The 25,570-nt window shown below is 46.4% G+C and overlaps 1 protein-coding gene across 1 annotated transcript; it reads left to right on the forward strand.

The window, feature by feature from the left end:
* On the forward strand, nt 1-25,272 carry si:dkey-89b17.4 (zinc finger protein 646). Its single transcript, XM_087840192.1, has 5 exons — nt 1-187; nt 10,310-13,104; nt 13,631-14,740; nt 15,739-16,601; nt 22,571-25,272. The coding sequence occupies exons 2-5, from the start codon at nt 10,529-10,531 to the stop codon at nt 22,993-22,995; spliced, it is 4,974 nt and encodes a 1,657-aa protein (XP_087696318.1). The 5' UTR covers nt 1-187; nt 10,310-10,528; the 3' UTR covers nt 22,996-25,272.
* Nucleotides 25,273-25,570: the final 298 nt, after the last annotated feature.

Raw genomic sequence — 25,570 nt, forward strand, 5'->3', positions numbered from 1 at the left:
GCTCGGCTAGCAGCGGCAGCGGCAGGAAGTACGCTGCTGAAGCGGCGGCAGGGGGACCGAGCCAACAACCAAAAGTCGGTGATGAGCAGGGGAGGAAAAATAATCATGCCTAATCCGTGAAAGTGGCTCATTTTGCATCTCCGCGCCGTGCATCGTTCACCCTGCGGGCGCAGAGGCCATTTGAGGGGTAAGTGTGCGCTGCGAAACGCCTCGAAAACGCGGTTTTCCATCAAAGGGGGCCGCGGTGTGTTTGTCGAGATCTTTGTGTCGCTCCGGACTAGCCTGGGGTTGCTAAGGCTAGCTGGGACGCTAACCCCTGCGAGTTCCTGCAGCTTCTCCTCGCTTGTGAGTAAAGTGCGGGCTCTCGGTGGCGTGTGCGGCCCGGCCACGGTGTTTTTGTCTGTCTGTTTGTGCTTTCTTGTGTTGAACTTCCGTTATACCCCCTTTCTGTCATAGCGGGGGGTTGCTAACGGGCTAGCCGCGTGCTAACGCTAGCGTTAGCTCGGCCGTGTGTGTGCGTGTGTGCGTGCGCGTGCTTTCAGCGCCTCTTCTCCACAAAATGCGTCTTATACAAAGACGGAGACGGTCGGGACTCACTCCGCCGTCAATCTGCGTCGTGTTTCGCTCAGTGAGCCCCGCTCGGCCCATAGCTGGAGACCACCAGCGGGCTCCGTTTGCGGGGCTAAAACGCGAGCTAACCCCCGCTAGCTGGGGGAAAATGGCTCGCTGCTCGAAAGCCATTTTCCGAGTGAGATGGGGTCTCAGTGAAAGTGGGCTGATGGCTGCCGGTGATCTACCAGCTCTGCTGGGAGCATCACATAGGAAAACAGCCACAGGCGTCTCCCCCATCGCTCACCCCGTCCTCCTCCAGCGGCGGAAAGCTGGGGTCTGGAGGAGGGAATGTCGGCCGGGTGTCGAGGAGAAGATGCCCCGCTTTGTCCCAGCAAATCCCGACCGAGAGGAGACAAGCCAAGGTCAGGGAGCCCCGCTGCGCACATTGGAGGCAGACCTGCCTTCGCCGGGCAGAGAGGAGCGGGGAACACCGCGGCGGGAGCGAGCGCAGCGGCTCTTTTGATCCTGCGGTAGTTTAACGAAGCAGGGCGGTTTGTTTACATGATGGAAGGAAAAAGTGACAGGCTGCTGATTGGCTGCCGCTCCCGGGCCCGATCACATCCCAGTGTGAATGAGACGCTTCGTGTGGAAAACCTGACCCACATTATCGCCGTGGACGTCTCTGTGAGCAGCCTCGGGTCCGTGCGTGGGCTCCCAGCCACAAAGCGGCTCTGTTAAGTGTTAACAATGTGTTGCAGTTCAGAGTGATACTTAAAGGGTGAAACACCAGATGGGCGTTGAGTTTATCTATTTATTTATTTATTGGTACAAACTGGGTGAGAGGGGGGTGGCCCACAAAAAATCAGTTGTTTATTTTACTTTTAGTGGAAAGGTGTGTAACTACACAAACATTTAGATATGATACAAAGTTGGGTGGAGCTTCTGTCCACTCTGTGTGACATCATATGAATCCATGTGTAGAAAAACTGTATGAGCCTGAGTGTCAGGTATATTTTTAAACTTTCGTTTGTGTCATTATTCAGATATTTTCTGTTTTAACATGAAGAAAATGAGTTTTCACACGGGAAAAAACTGAATAGGATCTGAAATGTTGAGTCACTCGGGTTATGAGATATTTTTGATTTGCTGTAACATGAAAACACAAGTTTCTAAAGCTGTGATGCTCGTGGGACAGTGGGGAAATCTTTGGTTCAACTAAAAGTTCAGAGACGCAAAGGAAAAGCAGGAAAATTAAATGTGGACACTAAAATCTCAAATAACTCTCTTTGTTATACAGTTTAGTTATTTAGTTTCTTCCTTTTAATTGGATTTTGTTGAACTGAAAGGGTTTGAAGCAGATTGCTTGACTTGGTCCTGCATAAATTCACTTTATTGATCGTATATGAGAGAAAAACAGCCTTTTTGTCTGAAAAAGGAAGCGATGCATTGTAAAAATAATTGCTGATTTTTCTTTTATTTGAGTAATTGAGCTCTAATGAGTGTTTAACTGTTATTTAATAATATGCAAATCTGAATACTGTAAGATGAGCCACATGGTCAAACATGAGGCTGTATTAGCCGTTATTCTCATTAGGTAGGCTGTTCTTTGTTACTTCATTAAAAAAAACCCTCAAAGCTGAAAGTGTTCAAATCAGTTTCTTTGCCTCCAAATATTCACTTTATTGATCATGTATGAGACGGAAAAGCAGCAGAGAGGGAATTTGGCTTTTTCTACAGGAATTTGATTAAATGTGATTATTTTCAGTGTAGTATCTGTAAATTTGTCCTCTGGTTATTCTGTGAAGTACTCGGAGGTAAATGTGCAGAATGCATTAAAAATAAAATGCAGATATTCTGAAATAATTAATTCTCGATCATACGCAGTTTGAAGTAATCTGAGTGTATTACAGAAATATTCCAGCGTCTCCTTTAAGTCAGAGAAACTGAAGCTCAGTGAGGATCTGAGATCCACCGTCGACTGCACACGCTTCAGCTGTTTGATTCAGCCACAGGTAGAGCTGCGCGCCTACCTGTGGCTGATGGCAGAGCGCTAACAAGACGGTTTACATTTCAGGTCCCTCTTCGTGTTTCAGATTCACCTCGACGCTCAGCCAATAAAACATGAGCACTCTGAGCGTTTGAGAGTCGAATCACTGATATTTAAATGGAGTGTGTGATTTGTTCTTGTTTGTAAAGGAGAAATAAATTCGCAGCACTTTAATCTTTGGTCTGTGTGACTGAACAGCGAGGAAATAAACGCCAGATTACTGTGTAATGAAATCACGACTGGCCTGTTTCCCTCGCCGGTGGCGTCTCCTGTCGCCTCTGCTACTGCCGTTGGCTTTCTTTGTCCTCACATCAAACATCTGGCCGAATGCAGCACCTCCTCCCTGTTTACTCCCCCGCTCCTCCTCTCCATCATTAAAACTCGTCGCAGTGGCGGTCTGAACGTAACCTTGGCATTTAAGGGCGACCTGCTCGTTTCCGTTTATTCCTGGACTCTGCTACAGCAGCGCGATTCACAGAGTCCCTGTGTAACACGCTGGGAGGCTTCACACTTTCATGTCTTATCTTCTCGATCGTTTCCTTTACATGAAAGTAACAGAACACGCTCAGGTGTCTGCGTTCAGCCTAACCAGCATATATTCAGGCAGAGAAAATGTCTCGCTGCCATATCAGAATAAACGATTTTATTAAATTTGTAAGAGAAAAGTCTTAATGGGGAATTTTCAGCGATTTCTAGAAAGCAAATTTTTGCCTCATTAGGTTTAAAAAAATATATAAATAATAGAAATGCGTCCACATCTTCTGTTTGGCTGTTAGCTCTGTGACCTCGCAGAGATGCAATGGCATGAAAAATCTGATAAACTGAGAGTCAATCAGTCTGCAGCCTGAACTTGGGGCTGTCAGGGATTACTGTATATACAGTGGGCTCATTATTAACTCTGCTGTGTTTAAAATGGACATCCATCAGTGGAACAGGAGACACATGACAGGAAGTAATGGGTTGGCTGGTTTTAAACACGTGGCTGTAACAAGTCCATCTCTCCTTTACATGTCGGTCATGTGTTTTACTTCCTCACATGTGCAGAGTGGACAGTAAGTCATCAGCGATGCCGTGTCAGATGCTCCGTTTCCTGCTGAGAGTCTGAAAAATACGTTGAAAAAGTTTTTTTCAGCTGTTTTTTTTTTCTTGAGTAATGACTCATCAGTAAATGGTCCTTACAGATGTGCCAAACTTTATTAGCAGCTACTGCTGTCGTCTTTATTCTGCAGTAAACATGTTCTGCTGTACAGTTTTAGCTTCTATGGGGAGTCTATGGGGACGGAGTCACTGCTGCCTCTGCTGGACCCCAGAGGAACTGCAAGGAGAAAAAACAAGAAGCAAAAAACAGAAAAGTGCCGAGTTCACAAACGAAAAGCTTCATAATGATCAAAGAGGATGATAAAGATAACACAGTTGAACATGTTGATGCGCCGCAGCTCTGATAAACAGCACTCGCCTGCTCTGAGGCGATGATGGTGGGTTATGTGCAGGAAAAGGCACCGATCTGGTTTTTGTGTCCCCGCTGGTGAAGGCACCAGCCTGTGGGCTGAGGTGGGGGGCTCTGCAGGTAAAGCTCTGCAGGAAGATGTAGAGGAAGTTTCCCCTCACATCCTTCACTCGCTCCTGCTGCTGTTTATTTTCCTCGCTGCCTGTCAGACTGCAGCTCGTCAGCACCTCCCCTCCTCCTCCTCAGGTTACCTCTCCTGCCAATCAAACCCTCCTCCACACCTTTATTTTCCACTGCAGCCCCCCACCCCAACCCCTCCTTCCCCCCCTTTCTGTTTTCCCCTTCCCTCATTCCTTCCCCTCCCCCACGCCTCCCCTCGTGTCTCACCTCGTTTCCTGCTTCCTTCCTTTCTTTCTTTGTTCTTCTGTTTCTCGCTCATTACCGGTGAATCTGTTAATTGCTCATTAATGAAACGACTGTGGTGTTTACGGTACGACGGTAAATATTTTTGTGTGGAGATTGGCGTGATCTGTTGCGCAGACAATCCGTCTCTGCTTCCTCTTGAATCGTTTTGAGTTCCTGGACCGATTTGTGCTGCTCAGCTCAGGTTTTCATGCTCATGTTTTATATTCAACAAACATCCAACAACATGTCGACTAAATCGCACGTAAAGCTCCAACCTGCAGCGCCACATTTGAGACCCGGGTGACCTCTGTCCTCTCACAGGTAGTTCACCTTTAATGAGACATGCACTGATCAAACATCCGTGGTTGATTGGGTATATTTGTGTCTGATCAGTCCTGTAGTTTAGCCTCGCCGCTGATATATTCGCTGCTGACTGGGTGCTGTTGGGTTTCAGAGCAAGTTTGTTTAGCTGAATTCCCATAATTCCTCTCTCTGTTCAGCCAAAGAGATCATAAACACAAACCCGAGACCTTAAATGCCACCTGATGACCAGTAGAGGTGGGAATCACCATACATCCCACGATACGATATTATCACAATACTTAACGCACGATACGATATTATTGCAATTTTTTTAAATATTTTGCGATATTCAGATTCTGTACATAAAGGTAAACTTTATCAATATTCATTTTCTCTAATATCAAAGTCTCACACTCAGTCTTTCTCTCATTTCAGTTTGATTGTTGACAAACTGAACGGTTTGTATTACAGTCTAGTCCAACTTAACTGAATCAACCATCTGGTACAATTATAGCTATTCTGAACTATGCAGTTTATGAAAACTATGCAGCCCCTTCAGCAACTGAAGAATTTGAAAGTAAATTAAAACAAAATATAATTTTACATTAAATAAAAAAGTTTTAAACTTAATTAAAATAAAACATGTCTTAAATTAAAATAAGTAAACTGTCATGTTTATTGCTGCCAAAAACAAGTGAAACACATTTGGACAGTGAAGGAATGTCAGGATTCTTGCTCAGAAAAAGGATCAACATGCTCTGAAGTCAGAGCACAAAAACCTTTTTGTAACAAAATATCAGTTTCTGCTGTCCCTGTATCCATACATTATTAGCAAACAAAATATCACCATACTACACAGTATCGGTTTTTCCCCCACCCCTGATGACCAGGTTGTCCTCGTAGTGCTGACGCTATCGCCCGTGACGGCTTGTAAACCATTTGATCCTCCTTCCTGTCAATGCTCTTTTCCCGTTAGCCAACATCTGTATTCCGGGCCTTTTCCTGCTCCTAGAGATTCTCCAGTGGAGACGGCACACATAACTGTGATATGTTAACACAAATCTGGGTGTTTCCTTCTTCACGAAACACCTGAGCTGTGGTCCATAAAGTTAAGCTTTAAGACTTATACTGTCTGCTGCTGCATCACAGTCGGCAGTTTGAAGCTGAGGTGCTGCTCACCAGCTCGGCGGTCCATTACTATGTCTAACAGGAGGTTTCAGCCTTTCGGTTTGCTCACATTTAAATTAAGCTGAAATCTCAGATCAGTCGTTATAGACGTCGGCTGTTCTATAAACCATCGTAAGCAAAGGCTGGTTCAGTTGTGACGCCATCAGAAAATCTGCCCATGAGACCCTTTGTGTTCTAAACGCTTCAGTTCCTCTAACATCCAGCAGAGGCAGCAGAGAGTCCGTACCCATTGACCCCCATGTTAACAGCCTAAAACACAAACTGTGTAGGTTTGTGTATATATCTCCTTTTCATAAAGTCCTGCACACGGAGACGATGTTTGGACTGTGGCTTTGGAGGATCTCATTTTAAATGATTTTTATGGGCTCAAATTGTGGTCATAAATATTTTGTACTTGTAAATCAGGATTTGTATGTGTAAAAAAAGATTTGTGTGTGTGGCCAAAAAATACGTGTGACACTCTGCACTCAAGTTTCAAGTACGAATTTTGACCACAATTTGAGCCCATAGATCTTAAATGACAGTGCAGTGACAGTTCTTTAACTCCCTCAGAAACGTAAGAAACAATATTTTACATTTTCACAAAAAAATAATAATTCTCCGAGGCGTCAGTTGTAGAAAATCTAAATCTGTGCATCTCTGCTGTGATTCATGATGTTCAGATTTGTTCATATGCTTGGTTATTGGCGTCACCGACGTTATGAACGGTGTTTAAGCCAAACACCGGCCGAGGCTTGAACCTGCAGAGATGAGCTCGTGTTGGAGTTTTATAGGCATCTGTGTTATCAGGAGAAACCTGGAAAGTCTTTGAGCGGGCCTCGAGCCAGTGTTTGAACTGTGTGTAATGAGATGAACACGAACGGTTGCTGTAATCTGCCACAGATTACAGATTACACATGAGCCTGTTAAAAAGGACGCAGACACTTTAATCCCACTGAAGGATCTGTTGAACTGATTCCTGATCAGTTTGTGTCAGACTTCCACCAAATGTCTCACTCAGAAAAATAATCACAAGCATTTTAAACTGTTTTTTAAAATATACTTTCGTATAATTCTGCGAGTTGTGGTTGTGGAGAGCACATTTTAACGAGCTGCAGTTACATTTCAGCCGTTTCTGAAGTGGAGCTGTGGCTTTTGTAGAGTGAGGATGTTTGAGCTGTCGGTGGAACAAAACGCGACACCTGAAGGCCAAGCTGACCGACATTTCCTCCACTTGTGCTTCTTTAATCTGGAAAATAAGGGAATTCTCTATGTCCCAGTGAAACTCGCTGACAGGTGCAGCACTCACTGTCACGCGATGTCTGGACAAACCTGAATCTCACGCCTCCACAACCAGCAGAAACACAGCAACTGCTCCTGGAATCATAAAAGAAACCGGCTTCGGAGCATTTTCAGTCCCAGCAAACCCAAACAGGACCGATTCATCAGCGCGTCCGCTTGGACTGCTTTCTTGTCTTTAACCCTTTAAGACCTACCATAGAACCAAGTCCGCCAGAGCTTATATTATATTATTACATGCTGTGGAGCCATTTTTGGGAGCATTTCAAGTTGATATACATCAATACAACCATTATAGCCCAAATTTTAATAATATGTCTGCATTAAGTGCATAGTAATTACATAAATTGCAAAAAAGTGCAATAAACTACAAAAAATTGAAAATCGTTTGTTTTTTTAACATATATTTCTAGTTAGAGAAATTTAAGAGGCTTATCCCTCAAAACTGTAAATACAAAAAAGTTGCACAAAATAGTTTCCCACCACAGGAAATTTATTTTGAGTGTCTTCATAGTTTTATTTTTGAAATACACCAATTTTTATACACTGCAGGAAAAACGAAAATAAATATTATAATGCAAATTTGCAAAAAAGCAGCATATGCATCAAAATAAACTATTTCCAGCAGTGCAATATGAGTCCTAAGCATCCCAGAAACGACACAGAAAGTCATAAAGTCAAACATAACTTTTAAAAACACCAGTATAGGCTTTTAAGGCCTACAAGTAAAAACTACATTTTCTGCGAAAATGATGTCACTTCCGGTTTTGGGCAGGAAATGGCGGACATGCGATCGCTCGCGCTGACGTCTGTTTCAATGTGGGAAGTGTTACAAACAGCTGATCAGATCGGCAAAGCGTGTTTCTGGAATATTATGTTTTTGTTGCTGCAAGTGCTTTTTATGCAGTTTCTGCAAAGCTATATGTGGAAGGAAACTGTGACCGAGGACAAGCTGATGGCATAAGATGTCAGTACAACTCCTCCGGTTTCATATGCAAAACAAATTATTGCGCTAGCTCACGTGGTTCCGGTTCTACAGGGATTTAAAAGTAGTTGCGCAAAACCGAGCATGCCCGCTCTGACCGGCTTTAAAGGGTTAACCGGCTGAGCTTGTCCTCTTTAAGTGTCTCATTTTCTTCTCACACTTGGCCAAAGAAGCATTGAGTGAGTGCCATGCTGCCATCCATCCATATTTCACAAAATTCACTCCTCCTGCATGATGGGTCTGAATTTAATCCAAACAACAGTGATTATTTGTGGGTATTTACTCACGTTGTGCTCAATGCAGGGGTCCTGTTTGTAGTTTCATAGGCAGTGCAATGCACAGTGAGGCGGATCAGGTCCTGCATCACTGATATTCTGGTTTTTCAGTCATACGTGTAAAGTCCAACTAATCTGGACTTTAGAGGTTCGGTCTCTGGTTGGTTAGACTGCATCCCACCGGGGTCCTTACAGAAAACACAAACTATTTGATCGAGGCAGATTTTAATCAAACTGTTGTGTCTAATGAGTGAAAAATAATCTTTTACATTTTTTCCCTTCTCAGAACATAAAAGTGATCCAACCATTACTGACACAGAAAAGCAGGACATTTTTCAAACTGGAAATTGATGTTTTAAATATCAAAATAGTTTCGGAATATTTCTCTTAAAATATAAATGGAGTTGCGTGGCCTCACACATTGGAGGGGATACACAAGTTTTTAACAAGTTGTCACATTCAAATAAATCAGGAGGTTGAATTACACCTGACGTGTTTCCTAAAGTTTGGCCTGCTGCTCCGTTATCATCGTGCAGATCAGGTGGTTTTCTGCTCTCACCCTGCCGTGGCGACTAGGACTGGATCAGGTTTACCTGACCGTGGACGGGGGAGGGTGAGAGAGTGAGGCTATTTAAACGGTAAACAAAGGTGTGCCCATGTGTGGAGTCTTAAACCGAACCCTGTTCTTTGGTTCAAGGATAATTTGAGGCCCGCCCCAGTCCGATGTGACTATTTTCTGTCAGGTTTTGGGGGTTTTCGGTGGTCAGTTGTGGTGATCACTGATTTTGTTTTTAATTTTAATAAATTTTCATTTTGTTTTGTTATTGAGCGTCATGTGCTAGGAACAAGGGAATCGGCATAATAAGACGACTGAACTGGTTTAAAGTCTTTTAGTTCTGGGCGCCGGTTTAGCTCAGCGGTATGCCGTACGGCCAGACACCAGTAGGGCCGATCCATTCACAAGTCGGATCGTCCTGTCCAAAAGTCACTTTTGAACAGTATCAGGGTTCGCAAAATCGCTAGCCCGACGTCCCGCAGCTAGCGATATCTCCGGTCGGGCGACCAAAATCTATCTCAGCCCCGCCCATCGGTTATCATATAGCCCAACGGGCGGGGCTGAGATAGATTTTGGTCACCCAACCGGAGATATCGCTAGCTGCGGGATGTCGGGCTAGCGATTTTGCGAGCCCTGAGTATGACCCAAAACAACTGAGACCATGAACTACAAGACATTTTTAGAGATCAGCTAAGAAATTAGTTTCCATAAGATGGGAAATGTTTTTGCAACCACAGGTATCGCTGTCTGATGGCCTTCAGATAACATGAAGATTTAAAGCACTTACCCACTGCCTTATTTTTTTCTGACATTTATTGGTATAATAAAAAATGATATTTTGTTTCTAGAGTTTTCCAGTTAAACTAATTTGAAATGTTTGGTCTGACACTTTATTAAAGCTACAGCTGATGCTTGTGCAACGGTGCTACTTAATTGTTGTGGTTAGCAAGCTGCTAGTGATCACTCGGACTATTGCTGATCCTTAAGATCACCATCCACAATTTTTATATCCATCTATATAATTTGTGATGCAAAAGCATAATAAAGAAAATTAAAATGATAACAGAACCTAGGACCAAACTATTTATATTAGATGATCTTTGTAGGGCTTTCCTGAACATCCCAGTGATTTTGAGATTCTGTTATAATCAAAAGCAAATAGCTGAAACTTAAACTGAGGGACCTGGACTGAACTTCGAGATTTAAAAAAAAAAAAAAGATAAGTAGGTCTTTGAGTAACCTGTTTTCTTCTTCTTCTTTTGTTTCTCCACAGTGATACCTCATTGGCCGGTGTGACCCCCGCAGGCCCGCCACCTCCCGGGGTGGGTCCTGATTGACCTGCGCTGACGGCTCCCAGGGAGAAAATGGGCTCCACTGCTGCCCTCAGCTAAAGAGCTAAGCCCTACCGTTTCCTCCCCCACCTCCTCAACATCACTGTTCATTGCTCTGTTGTGAACCGTGATTCCCTCCAAACGATTTGCTTTAGAGTACTATGGCAATGCATGATATGAGTCGTGCCAAGGGTTTCCCCTGTAAAGAATGTGATATGGTTTGCCCGAGTACTCCAAGTCTTCTAGAACATATGAAAGCACATTATCAGCAAGAAGAGACCGGTCGTTTTGAGTGTGAACAGTGTGGACGAATTTATAAACACGCAGCTAGTCTAGCCAATCATAAAAAATCTCACGAAGTTGGATCATTCCAGTGTCCTGTTTGTACACGTACGCTGCCCAACGCAGTAGCTTTGAAAAATCACTTACGGATCCATACTTTATCCCCTAGTAGTGCACACACAGAGGAAGAAAGCGAGGAAGTGCCCGAAGAAGCCGGCCACGACGAGAGGGACTACGGTCTCACCCAGGACCTCTCGGACGGGTTTGGGCGCTCCCATTTGAACAATAGTGGTATGGGACATAGTGTCCTGCAAAGCCACGAGACAGACGAACACGGAAAAAAAGGCTCCCCTGAATCCGACGACGCTTGGGACAGACCTTTCAAGTGTGATCAGTGTGACAGAACTTACCGACACCACGGTAGCCTGGTGAACCACAAGAAGTGTCACCAACAAGGAACGTTTAAGTGCTCTGTGTGTTTCAAACAATTTGGCAACCTGGCTGCCTTAAACAGCCACGAGAGAACTCACTCGAAGTTCAAGACCCCTGGGGCCTCAATGGTGAGCAGCAGCAGTAGCAGCAGCAGCCTCCACGACTCGGAGCGCAGCACTGGCACTCAGTCGTCTCAAAGTGAAGACACCACCGCCTGTTTCTGCCACCTCTGCCAGGTAGCGCTGCCAAATAAGGCAGATTTCCAAGAACACATTCTGCTGCACAACACTGCTTCACCTACCCTCAGCCTGCCACGGAGTTTTCCAGGCATCATGCCTCATAATCTGAGTGCTGTCCGATCCCCGGCATACACGCCGGCGCTGGGGGACCCTCTGCCTCTGCCTCTGCCACCAGTGCCGACTGAGAAGAGGGGCCCCTATGACCCCATTATGGGCCCTCCAGTCAACAACCCCATCTATACATGTGCATACTGTGGCGCCGGACACCCAGATCTGGAGACACTGAAAGTCCATTATCTAACTCATGATCCCCACCCTCCCTCCCATAGTCAGGACAGCTCCATCCTCAACTCGGAGACTCTAAGTTCTGGATCCCAGAGCTCGGTGGCCTCCCCGTCAGGAGGTCGTGTGCCCCAGGCTAATTCTCCAGATGATGAAGAGCGGCGCTTTAAGTGTGGGGAGTGTGGCAAAAGTTACCGGCATGCAGGAAGCCTGGTCAACCACAAACGCTGCCACCAAACGGGCCACTACCAGTGCACCATCTGCTGTAAGCAGTACCCTCACCTGGCAGCACTACATAGTCACCTACGAAGCCACAAGGGTCGTCCTTCCAATCAGCCTATTAACAATGACAGCAACGACTGGCTATCCCCAGAGCCCCTGACTCTGGACTCGCAGCAGAGCTACGTCCAGGAAGGTAGTGGTGCCACCACTCCAATCTCCCTGCCAGGAAATCTCGGCGAAGCTGCCCACTTTGTACCAGACGGAGGCCACAGCAGTGGGCTAGACTCTCTTGAGTTCCATGATCGCTTTGATGGCAGCTCACTCTCCCAGAGCAGCTCTGCTCACCGGCAAGCCGACAGACACGTATGTGCCGACTGCGGTGAGATGTATGGCGATGTGTCTGGCATCAAGTCGCACATGTGTCCCCGCCGTGGCCAGCAGCAGCAGCAGGCCACTATGTCCAATGGTTTTATGGGGAATATGAACTACCATAGCTCCAGTGGAACCTCGCTGCCTGCTGGAAGCTCCAGCAGCCTGAAAGAAGGCGGCAGTCAACGGCAGTATCCTCAAAGTGGAGGCAAGAGAATGGGAAGCAATGACAAAGAGGACGATGATGATGGAGAGGTGTATCAGTGCTCAGTTTGTGGCAACCACTATGCTAGTTTGAGAGCTCTCAGAAGTCACCTGCGTAGTCATGCCAACAACCCCACAGGGCCAGGACCCTCCAACCTGCAGCAGGACTGGAGGATGATCTGCTGTACCTGTGGCCAGACTTTTGCCAGAAAGCAGGATCTCCTGAATCATCAGTTAATCCATGGGCCCCAAAGGCCAGATGGTCAGCAACAGGGTATTGCAGGGAGTTCTGCCAACGGCAACGAAAAGATGGATGGCCGGAGCCACATTTGTGTTGACTGTGGCATGTTTTTCGCCGATCGCCACCATCTGATCACCCACCTGTGCCCTGGGAAGAATCGAGGTAACTCGATGAACAAGCCCGGCCTAAATGGAGCCAAAGGGATGTCTGGAGGAGAGGGCGTTGGCGGTGGTGTCGCTGGAAGAAGTTGTGACGTTGGCGCAGATGGACGTAGGCCAATGGTTGATCAGAGTGACAAGCCCCACAAGTGTGACCAATGTGGGCGAGGATACAGACATCCATGCTCTCTCCTTAACCACAAGAAGTCCCACAAGACCGGTGTTTTCCGTTGCCTTGTCTGCCAAAAACGTTACTACAACCTGCTGGCTCTCAAGAATCACCAAAGGACCCACTTTGACTTAAAGAGGTAGGCCTTCTGCCAGTTTCGAATGTCTCTCAACAAATTCTTTAAAAAGTTAACATTAGAAACAGTTAATGGTAGTGCCTACTGGAGGTCAACTCCAAAATTATCATGTTACTCTTGTTTTGTAAATAAAGTAAAGATGTTAATAATGTTTTGTTTATTTTTATGTAAATTTTGTAGCTACTTTACAGTTATAGGTACTGAGCACCAATTTGAGGCATGTGACAAATTAAAACTGTTTGGCTAATAAAGGTCTCATTCTGTCAAAGTGAGTTTTTTGAGTTTAGTTGGCAAGATTTGTGGATAACGTTTTCATTGGTTTTCATCTAAACTTTGAAGTACAGGAGAATTGTTGCCAAAGTAGGTAGGGGTCTGAGGCTGGTAAAACTACTGAGAACTGCTAACCTTATGAAGAATCTGACTTAGGCCACCCTAGAAATCCCTACAAAGTGTCATTTTGCTTTTGAAATGTACTGAAAGAGATTTTGCTGTTTTTTTTTTTCTTTACCTTTGCCTATTTTTGCTACAGGCACAAGTGTGAAGAATGTGGCAAAGCCTTCAAGATCCAAAAGCAATTGATCAACCATCTCCGTCTCCATGAAGAACACCGAGCCAAAGGCCTTGTTCGGACCGGCCCAAACGGTTCCCGCTTCCAGCAGCCTGACCCATCTCAAATGCAGACTATGAGGGGGGAGCCATCGAAGGGCCAGGTGATGGGGGTCAAATACAGCCACCAAGGGTTCAAAAAGCCCTACTCGTCAGCCGGTACTTCCAGACCCCAGAAGTTTGATCCTGCCGAAAGTGCACGGCGGCCGTTTGCCTGTGAAGAATGTGGAAAGACTTACCGCCATGCGGGCAGCCTGGCCAATCACAAGAACCTTCACAAAATTGGAGAGTACCACTGCAATGTTTGCAACTCTACATATCCGAACAGGCTGGCAATGAAAAACCACCTTCGTCTCCATTTTGCCCAAAAGAAGCACAACTGCCAAGAGTGTGGCAAGGGCTTCCGCACCCAAAGGCAGCTCGCTACCCACACTACAGCCGGCCTGTGCAAAGGCCCACAAGGCCCTGGCGCTCAGATGGATTTCGAGTGCGACGGCTGCTGCGAAGGCTTTGCCACAGCTGACGAGCTCGCGGCTCATGACTGTCCAGCCCAGCACCTGCCTTCATCGTCCTCCACCAACACCTCGACAACCATCAGTACCGAGAAGAACTCGGTAGACATGGACTCTGACGAGAGGCCCTATGCCTGCGACCTATGCAGCTGCGCCTACAAACACGCCAGCTCCCTGTTGAACCACAAGCACACCCACAAGACCGGAAACTTCAGGTGCAACTTCTGCGACAAGCCCTATACCAACTACATGGCTCTACGCAACCACATGCGCATCCACACGCAGCGGAAGAAGCACATCTGCCACACATGTGGGAAAGCCTTCCGACTGGCCCGGTTCCTCCGCAACCACCAGAAAGTCCACGAGGAAGGTGCCACCCCGTTTGGCTGCCCCACCTGTGGGAAGAGTTTCCAGGGGAGGTCCGGTCTGGCCAGGCACCGCTGCGGGGACAACCAGGTAGGCATGGAAGTCAGGAGGAAGGCCACTGCACCCACGGGAGAGGGCGAAGAGTGTCGGTACACGTGAGTTCTCGTCAGTTGTTTGTGATTCTTCGAAGTTGAAACAAACAAATAGTGAAGATAAATTTAGGTCTCTACATGTCTATTACAGGTATATGATCTCCAATCCGGCTTCCTTGGGACCATACGCGTGCCGGAATTCGGATTTTTCTGAAGTTTGGACAAATTGAATTAGTGGAGAGACCAGATAAGTCAACCCCGTTTGCTTACAGTTAGCATATATCAGACATTTTTAGGCTAGCCTCAGTCAAACATGTCATGTTCAGATGTACTGTTTACATGCTTTGTTTTTTACGAACTCTTTAAGTAGTATTTTGTGTGCAGCATATTGAAGTGTTGATGTTGTGTGTTCCTTGCTTCTGTTCTGATTTTGATTGCAGTCTTTGTGTTTATTCTGACACTGGTTAGCTAATAGATTAGAAACTGCAGTTATGTGATGGGGCTGTTGCATTTTGATGTTCTGAAAGGGAAGATTAGGAAGTATTTGGAGCTAGCTGCACTGCACATGTCCACAGGTCACCAGTCTTAACACCTACAGGAGTCTTGATACATGGTAGTGGTTCTTTGGGCATGTTTGATGGTTTCTCATCACTACACTCAGTATCCAAAGAAGGCTGAGACAGACGGTTGTTTTATTTGTGCAGTGCAGGGAGCAGCAGATACCTTCCAGTTCCCTACACTTGTTTCTCCATAGTGTCTCCCATGTCCCTCCCTCCCTCACCCACCCACCCAGCAGTCCTCTCCCCTATGACCTGTGTAGAAATCATTAATGGTACACCACTTTGTAGACTTCTTTGAAAGCTTTGAGCCGGATTTCAGATCATATACCTGTATGTGCAACATCCTAGATGATGACTAGTAAAAATACTTGAAATACTTCTCCAGAAAAAGTGGTAACCAGATGAATTTGGCTACAGCATTGAAATCGGACATGCATGTTCCGTTGCTAATCTCCTTCCTCTCTCCTCCACCCCTCTTCTTCTTTGTTTGTCCCTGCACAGATGTGATCAGTGCGGCCGTTCCTACCGCCATGCCAGCTCCCTCCTCAACCACAAGAACACCCATACTGTCGGCATCTACCACTGCGCCGTGTGCCTCAAGACCTACTCCAACCTGCTTGCCCTGAAGAACCATCGCCGTATCCACTCTGAGACGCGGCGCCACCGATGCCACGACTGCGGAAAGGCCTTTCGAGTTTCCTCCCAGCTCTACAACCACCGGCGTGTCCACCAGAAGCAGCGGGAGCTGACCTGCCGGTCCTGCCAGCGAGCCTTTCCCACGCAGGCTAGCTTCAGGCTCCACATGGAGATCACTCATGGCCAGACACCGCAGCCCCGCCAGCCCAGAACCCAGCAGCCCCGCCCAGGGGGCTCCCAGGACCTGGGCTGGGGGTCAGGCCTGGACCTCACCCTGATGCAAGAGCAAGGACTCAATCCCAGCAACGTGGCCAAAGTCCGCGGCCAAGGGAGCAACAGCGAGGTCGTCAAGTCCCATGTCTGTGACCAGTGCGGTCGCTCGTACCGCCACGCCAGCTCCCTGCTCAACCACAAGAACAGCCACAAGACCGGGACCTACTTCTGCAGCTCGTGCCAGAAGGAGTTCCCCAACCTGATGTCCCTGAAGAACCACCGGCGCATCCACACTGAGCCCAAACGCTACCAGTGTCCCGACTGCGGGAAGTCCTTCAGGGTGTCCACTCAGCTCATCTGTCACCGCCGCATCCACACCAAGGAGAAGCCGTTCTCCTGCCAGCAGTGCGACAAGCGCTTCTCCTCCAAGTCCAACCTGAGGCACCACATGAAGGTGCACTGGAGCGGCTCGTCGGCGCCTCCACCCATGTCCGTGAGAGCGCCCAACTTCCTGGGTATGCCTGGCGGCCCCTTCATATAAGCTGCAGGGTGAGGGGGGGGAGGTGGTGTTGATGATGATCACGGTCTTAGTGGGGCTGGGGTGGGGGGGTCACATGCCGAAGATTGTGGAGGTGCCAAAAATGTAGCGTAGCCTTCCTCATTGACCATGTGTGGCTGTGGTGTGTGTGGAGGACAGACTGATGACGTGACGCCCCACACACACGCACGCACACACAGACACACACACCCTCATAGAGCGCTATGCTGCCCCGCACGCTGACTGACAGGCAGACTGGACTGACCCCCTGCTGCATGTTGCCTTGTTATGTTTCCCTGCCACGGACTGGCGCACCACGAGGCCGCAGCCATCACGCTGCACCCAGATGGAGCGCGGGAGTCTTACAGGACGTTTTCTTCCCGTGGCCTTCGTCACAGTGTTTTTAATCTGGTCTGGAGGGACTGTTTTGATCAACAGCGTGCAGGCCAGATTCGTGTTTTGTACCTTTATCCTTTTGGCCTGGAGGCAGCAATGACTTGTGGGAACTTTTAGGACTGAACATGGACACTTTGGACTCAGAGGGACTGCTTTAAACGTGTGTGTGTATGTGTGCGTGTCTTCTTGTGTGTTGCAGCGGTGACCACTTCCTGACTTCTTGTTCACACGTGTGGACCCAGAGCTGAGAGACCGCTGCGGCTTGCGTGCGGTTTAAAATGGCCTTTCTCCCGTAGCGCCTGAAGTTTGATTAAAGACGTGATCAGCTTTTAAAAAGAGGGTTTTCAGACTTCCTGTAGCGCGTCCTGTTTGTGAACACGCTAATGCTGTGAGCAGAACACGTGTCATATGTTCAAACCAAACATTCTCATGTGAAAATGACTGTTGGAGTGGTCGTGGACCATTTCACCGCCCGCTGACGGGCAGCGACCGGGCGTCTGTGTGCGATGAAGAATCACAAGACGACTCCTTTTAATCTGATCATCAGCTGATTGGCGTTTAAATATTTTTCCTCAGGCCTCCGTCTTATCACACCAGCAGAGTTCATACCTCAGTCTGATTTTATATCCAGTTTTTTATATTATTTAAACTTTATTTAAACGGGGATGTTCGTGGGTTGGTCCGAGCTTTCATTTAGGAAACTGTACATGCAGCGAAGTGTCCTGATATAATTTCACCTCTTTGAAGCAACAAAAAAGAAAAGAGAGAATCGCCTCCTTTCATTACGCTTCCTCACCAATCAGCAGACAGCATGACACTAACAGGAAACAACCCAATCAAAGTATAAAACAACACGGAGGAAGTCCACCAAACTAACTGAATGTATTCAGACATTTGCACAAAGTCGAGAGTAATATGTTATGTTTCGGTTATAGTTTGGGTCTCGTCTGCCTCCGTGTCTGCCTCACGAACCGTTAAAAAGTTAGCGTCATATAACAAAGGTTAACGGTGCCGCCGTGTCATTGTGTAAGAACGTCGGTCTACACACAGCCGATCACTACACATCATTAATTATCCTCTCACTGTTAAATATTAAAGGTTAATTAACTGTCAGTATTTTAAAACGTTTGCTTCCTTTGCTCAAGCTCCTACAGATTTATAGATCAGAGACTTCCTGAAGGAGGAGGTTGGAGGAAACACTCAGGAACATCAGCAGGAATGACGGCTGCTTCCCTTATTTCTCCTTTTAGGCGTCGTTTCGTTTTCAGTGCAGGGAAAAAAATGTGTCAAACGGTTCAAAGTGAGTAAAAGACTCCGAGCTTCCAAACGGCCCTCGACCTCACGACGGACGCTAAAATAAACGTATCAGAGAGTGAAACTGAATCCAGCTGTTTGACCCACAGCTGGACTCTGAGCTTGGTGGCGTAATCGCACAGCCTTGAGAAAACAGTGCAGTGAACACAAATGAATAAAATCAGAATTTCGATTATGGAAGCGCGATGATCGCCGTGTGCTGAACTCTCGTTTTGTCTTCGGTTAAATCCAGCTGCTCTAAGCTCAGGTTCACTTGAGCTACAGCAAAACGCAGAATCCAGTCCAGCTGTTTGGAAACATGTCGAGTTAATGTTAAATAATCGTGTTCACGAGATCCACTCTGTTTCAGCCCCAGAAGGATTTGTTTTTAACAGACAGCATTAACGCAACAAACCCATGGACTTCCTGTCTCACAGGGGGCGCTCTCGAGCTCTTCCAGAATAAATGAGACTGTGGAGCTGAAAAGCACTCGTCTGGTTTTAGGCAGAAATCCTCGAGACGGTAGATTCACTTCCATTTTTACAGTTCTTTTAGAAAGACACATTTTTGTGAGTGTGATGTCACAGCGCCACGAGCCAGAAGCAAACGTAGCCGGTGTGATGTCACCCATTTTCTCGCTGCCACGCCTCCATCTGAAGGTGTTTAATGAGGAAAGAAGAACGTTTTATTGGTGTCTGCAGGTGTCGCCTCCTGGTGGTCATTATGTAGAGCGCAGTTTTAAACCTTTTTAAACTACGAGCAGCTTTTATTCCTGCGGGTCACAGGAAGTGGAAATCTCAGCAAAAACCAATAAAAATCCTTCAACTTTCATTAAAAAAAACACAACAAACCCCTGTGATCGATCTCCATGACAACACTCAGACCTCCCCCCTGCCCCCGGTGTTCAGTAGGTGTAACTGCAGTCTAAAAAGCTTTCAGGAAACCAGCAGCTCCGCCTTGAACTGTCCGCTCTCGCGCTTTACGTCCACACGTATGAACAGGAAGTGACCCCTCCCCTCCCTCCTCTCTCCAGCCCCAGTAAGTATGATAAAACAAAAAGGCGTGGCCTGAGCGGCGGGAGGCGAGCGGCTGTACGAACTCGACGTTTCTGCAACAAGGAAAAAAGATGACAGATCATGTAGTAATTCATTTATTTATATTATCATTATTATTAACACTTGTAATGGACAGCGCTAGTGTTTAGGATGTGAGTTTAGAGCTGTGTTGATGTAAACACCCCCGCCCTCCTTTACCCACAATGCCCCTCTCTGTGGACTCCACTGAGGACCTGAAACACGCCGGAGACGCTCTTCTTGCCTTCTTTCACGAGTGATGATGTGACGCTCCTTCATCCCTCTCTTCTTCCATATTTATCTCCTCCTCCTCTTCATCAAATCAGACTGAAAGGGACGCCTCGGTGTGCTCGCCGACCTTTCTGTTCCTCTTTATGGTAACCTCCTGTATTTATTGGTGTTTTGTTCCTTTTTATTTAATTGTTTGGGAAGCGTGTGTGTGTGCGTGTGCGTGTTTTCAGCACTGGTGCTAGTTTAAAAAAGAAAAGTTAAAAGTGAAGCCGTGCAGTGACCGTCAAGTGCTGTAGGAGTCCGTGTGATCTAGAACACACAAGTAATAAATGTCCACCCTCCGTCTGGTTGTCCTCGCCATGCCTGCTCTTCTCTGTGTCACACTTTCCGCCTGCATTTCAACTAGTTTGTAGAGAAGAAGAAGAAGAGGACTGGTTTGGCACAACTACTACTCCCCGCCCCCCACCCCCTTTTTTTTCTTTTGTTTGAGTTCTAACTTTTGGTTTCCATGCATATATATGTAATGCTTACTATACACTTTTATAAACTATGTTTTGATAATTCATTTCGTAACAGAAGATCTTGTCCATAAACTATAACCCTACTGCTGAGTACTGAAAATAAATAGCTGAAAAACACAGTGACACTCGGTGTTTTCACTCCGTCCGCATCGACGTCTCTCCCGGCGCCTTCACTGGTGTCGGCAGGAAGTCGGTGCAGAACCTGTTGAATGCATCTCCAGCTTTTAGTGTCAGAGTGCAGATGTCTGAAGGTTTTTACAGCGTCAGTGAAGTAAAGTCGTTTTCACACAACTATGAGTCTAATGTTTGTGACACACATAGCTGCTATTACCGTATTTTTATATTTTTTTGGACCTTAAAGTGCATTAAGCAAAACAACGCAGTCAGACTCATTCGTCTTGCTTCCTCCACTTCTGTACCACTGATTCATTAATGCTGTATTCTCTCACAGCTGCTCTATTCCCATGTTGTTGCAGTATATTAATGACTAACCTCGTATTGTGGATGGATTATCTCAGTTGTTCTCCTGACTGAAGTTTGGTCCGTTTACAGCATCCTGCCATGCGATTGCATTTGTCTCTAACCATCAGGAACCTTCACGTTAACTATTATCGAGTGGAAGAAAGTTGGCGTTCATCCTGCAGCTTCACTGTGTTTATGCTAACATAGCTGTGTCGCTAGCGATCATGTAGCACATCATTATATAGCAGCTAGCCCAACTTCAGTAACCCTACAAACGTCACTGCTGTTAAGTTTGTCTTCATTTATGTTGGAAGTGACAGCAGAGCTGTACGTTTTTATTTTTTCATAAATCTCTCAGTCAGAACATGCTATATCATATTTAGCTAACTAGCGAAACTAGCGAGCTAACATCCGCTAGCTTCCTGCTAACTGCTAGCCCAAGGACCCAGGACCCAGATCACTCCGTGAGGCTCCAGACTACGGCAGCCGCAATGCTCCAACAATCCATCAAGTAGCTTCCAAAGTCGTACTAAAACATTTTTTGATAGATGTTTGAGCGCCGTGTAGCACATAAAATCGGTTCAAGGTCAGTAAGCACAACCAGAATTCATACATAAGGCGCACTGTTGATTTTTGAGAAAATAAAGGATTTGAAGTGCACTTATAGTGCAGATAGTACGGTAATAAAAATCCATGTTTCACTCACTGAAGGAAAAACTGCAGTTTTTATCCCATAAATGATGTTCACTCATTATTAGATGTGTTTAATTACTATTTATAAGTTACTGAGTCACAATAATAATTCAGCATCACTATGTTAATGTAAAAGCTGACAGCGCAGAGTTATGAAATGTGTGACAGAAACTTTGTGAGGTTTTTCTGTGTCATCACTGATGATTTTGGATCTTTGGACACTTTTCTCCCCCAGGAAACAGCCGAAGGTGTTATTAAGTTATCATTAGTTCATAATAACAGCAAACATGCAGCTTTAATTGTCAGTTAAAAGACGATCGAGTCGCTGACGTATAAATGGGTTTTTTGTTTTAAGGCAGGGGTGGGGAGCTCCAGGGCCAGTGTCCTGCAGGTTTCAGATATCACCCTGAATTAAACGAGTTCATTAACAGGCCTCTGGAGAACACGTAAATCATCTGTGTGGATCAAGGACACGTTTAAAACACATCGACCCTCGAGGCCTGGCGTTGGACACCCCTGATTTAAGGCGCCAGTAATTATGATGTTTGTTAAATGAAATGATTTTGTAATTTTCTGTTTATCTGAGGATTTAATTCATGTGTTTATTTTCTAATGTTGATGATGACAATCTGATCTTTAATTCACACTAAAAAACATAATCACGATATTAAAGTGTTTCAGCGTTTATCGGACACGTTTGTAGTTTATCAGTTTATAATGAAACTCTTCACATCCTGTGACTTTAATTCCTTTTTTAGAAAAATCACGAGCGTCAGAAACGTGATGCCGTTCATTATGGTCCTGCACTGCATCCATATATAACCCATGTATGTGTTCACGTGGCTGCTGTCGGCGGTCACACCTGTGCAGGGCTGACAGTGGAGCTGAGGAGACGAGATAAGAGGTACGGAAGCAGCCAATCACAGGAGCTGCAGGCAGTGCGTGACAGGCGTAACACAGGTGTTACTGTTCAGATATTTCCCATCAGTGTTACCTGAAGGAAGCTCGGGATGATTGCACAGCACACTCCCTAAAATAAACCTTCGGTCGTTCTCGGCACTGACTTGATAAATGGCACGCTCGAGCCGCTCGTTTCAAAATTCCAAAGAGAAGTTTGGAGACTTTGGGGGTGTTTTCCAGCTTTTCCTGGTTGGAAAGTTGGAGTGACAACATAATATTCCGACTCTGTGATTGGCTGATCTGACAGTGAGCTTCAGAGCCGACAGACCCTTTGTGGGTTACCCTGAACTGAAACCTTCGTGTTTCTCTCCTCCCAGATCTGAGGCCGGTGGTTTCGAGCAGCAGCTCCAGGAGCTTCGTCTGCGGCCAATGCGGTCGCTCGTACCGCCACGCCAGCTCCCTGCTCAACCACAAGAACAGCCACAAGACCGGGACCTACTTCTGCAGCTCGTGCCAGAAGGAGTTCCCCAACCTGATGTCCCTGAAGAACCACCGGCGCATCCACACTGAGCCCAAACGCTACCAGTGCCCCGACTGCGGGAAGTCCTTCAGGGTGTCCACAGCACTCATCTGCCACTGCCGCATCCACACCAAGGAGAAGCCGTTCTCCTGCCAGCAGTGCGACAAGCGCTTCTCCTCCAAGTCCAACCTGAGGCACCACATGAAGGTGCACTGGAAGAGCCCGCTGCTGTCCAGAAGCCGGCCGTCGGCCTTCCTCGCCGTCTCCTCCAGACCTTTCTGACCATCCGGCCTCGCAGTTCTCCGAGCTCGGACCGCATCGTCTCCTCCAACATGTTACGACCCTGCTCAAAAGCCGCAACATAAAAAAGGCGACAAATACCACACCGGACTAGGTGTGGCCAATTAGCACCGTGTGAGCACATTGAGGAGATTAGGGGCGTAACAAACAATATGACCGTATAATTCAACCTCCATTTATTCCTTCCGGCTGAAATCTGAACTAAGATCCACATTCAGGAAAGTTTCCCCAAATCCAAAGTGCTTCATTTGTGATGTCACAGTTCAGAGGGCGAATCAGCAGAGATCCTCACGTACCTGTTAGCTGCCTCGGCTGTTATCCTTACATTAAACTAACGGAGAGCTTGGTGCTCATTGATTGGCTGGACTAACCGTGTCAGACTTTTGGTTTACATCTGGTTTTGATTTCTTCAGTTCCTGTCTGGTGAGATTAGGGCACCAAAACCTGATGAGGCTGAGGTTCAGCTTAGATTAGCTAGACACAGATGTCCTGTGGACGAGGTGGCTCGGCCAAGCCGTAAATATGGTGGTGAGGATGGTAAATGGCCTGTATTTGTAAAGCGCTTTACTAGTCCCTACGGACCTCAAAGCCCTTTACACATTCAGTCATCCACACATTCACACACGAGGACTTATATGATCTTTTAACAACCTGATGACGTTTGAAGTGGCTGAGTTTAAGCAGCGGCCTGTAGTTTGTGTAGTTACCAGGCAACCTGATGATCTTCATATTAGCCAGCGTATAAATGATGTCGTCCGTTGGTTTCTGAATATTTGAAACCTCGGTGTTGGCGCCGTGTTGGGTTTGAAGTGGCCATGTTTGAATAACAGCTGGGTTGTTATCACAGACGGAGTTACCTGCTAACCAGTGCTCAGTAACATCCAATGAACAATCTCAGATTTCACTGTGCACCTAAACTCTTGCCCCGCCTCCTCAGACCGTCTCTTAGCAGCAGACGTTTTATTGGTCTGAAGCCTCACAGACAGCTAGCAGCCGCAGCCGCCTGTGTCACCATCCATCTGTCAGTCAAAGAGGCCACGCCCCCATACATAGCAGGCCACATAAAACTGGAGCCATGCAGCTGTTTTGTTGTCTCTAGTGGACGTTAGAGAAAGTGCAGGTCGCCTGCTTCGCCCAGGAAGTGTAAAACTAAATGTTGAGCATTTCCAGCATTTCTTTGATAGAATATTTCATCATGTTCACCAACTGCAGCAGATTTATGCAAGTCAGAGGAAACTGAAACCCTCACAGCTGGTGTTCAGGTTTGCTGTGTGACGATGACCTCTCCGGACTTTTGCTCCTGGTGGGTCCTCGACTTCCTCCCCGGCGATACTAACGGTGCTCAGGTCTTTGACCCCGCCTCAGTCGGACCTCTCTGATGGATGGCAGCAGACACCAGGTGGATTGTGGGTCTTTTTAAAAGATGTTCTGTGTTTCTGATTATTGCTAAGGATGAAAACTCAGCACGTGTGGTCTGTGAACTTCCTGGAGGCCTCTGTTCACCTTTCTCCTCACCTGGTCCCCAAAATAAAATCCAGTTAAATATGGAGGCCGAGTGCTGTCACTTCACAGGAGAAAATTGATCTTGTAATAATAATAATTTGTTTCTTATAATGATGTGAAGTTTTCTATTTTTTTCTTTGTAATTATAACATCAAGTAACTGTTAAGGTTTAGATGTTTGTAGACGAGCTCCGGTGTGTAAATTAAAGCTCTGATAGGTACTTAGGTGATTACTATTAGAGAAATAAATGACGTCATACTGTGTGATAATCTGGGGAGTAATTTGTGAGATTCTATCGGTTCATTTGTCTCCTCGTTGTCTGGATTTTGAGGTTTTTTCTGTGATAAATCTGAGAGAAGCTGATGAAACGCAGAAATGTTTCCCTCCATCAGAGGTTGGACGCTACTGTGGGTTTCCACTGTGGACGAGGCTGGTGTCAGGAGCCACGCAGTTTTGTCTCTGAGGAAAATCAGTGAAAAACAACAGTTCACCCTCGACTTCAGTCAGACTAACTGGAGTTTGGACCACAAGCCTGTGACTGAGACACAAACTCAGATGGAGAACACTGACGGTACTGATGTGATGCGTTTGTAGCTGATTCTTTAGGGACTTCCTGCTCATCTCTGTGTTTATTTCCTCCCGTTAGCGCTGTGTTATTCACGGTTTTTACAGTTTTACATTCACAGTTGACCCTCTGTGTCTTTACAGCTGTCTGGTAACTCGTTCATGTCTAATTAAAGCATAGTCGACCCAAAACTGAACCTTGTGGAACATTTCTAATGTTCGAGAGACGTGAAATGCTGCTGTAACCTCAGAGAGCCGCAAGAACACGCGAGATCAGGTTGGTTCAACCCAAGTATTAGTGTGATTAATTACTTGTTTAGATTTAGACTTTTCTGTTGTTGCCACTTCTTCCACCCATTTGATTAAGCAGGTTGGTCAGCGTCTGGAAGCCTGCCGAGGGGCTGCACCTCTGTCATATGTATGTTTTGGGGATGCCCTGTTGTCCCAGACGTCAGGGGTGGATCTAGAGACATTTCTTAGGGTGGCAAAA

Source organism: Neolamprologus brichardi, chromosome 4 (assembly GCF_056152115.1).
Source record: "Neolamprologus brichardi isolate AB-2024 chromosome 4, ASM5615211v1, whole genome shotgun sequence".
Classification (NCBI taxonomy): Eukaryota; Metazoa; Chordata; class Actinopteri; order Cichliformes; family Cichlidae; genus Neolamprologus; species Neolamprologus brichardi.

Coding starts and splice junctions, on each gene's coding strand:
- si:dkey-89b17.4 (XM_087840192.1), top strand. CDS start 10,529: ATGGCAATGCATGATATGAGTCGTGCCAAGGGTTTCCCCTGTAAAGAA. Junction 14,741..15,738: donor GGCGAAGAGTGTCGGTACAC/GTGAGTTCTCGT, acceptor GTCCCTGCACAG/ATGTGATCAGTGCGGCCGTT. Junction 16,602..22,570: donor GAGAGCGCCCAACTTCCTGG/GTATGCCTGGCG, acceptor CTCTCCTCCCAG/ATCTGAGGCCGGTGGTTTCG.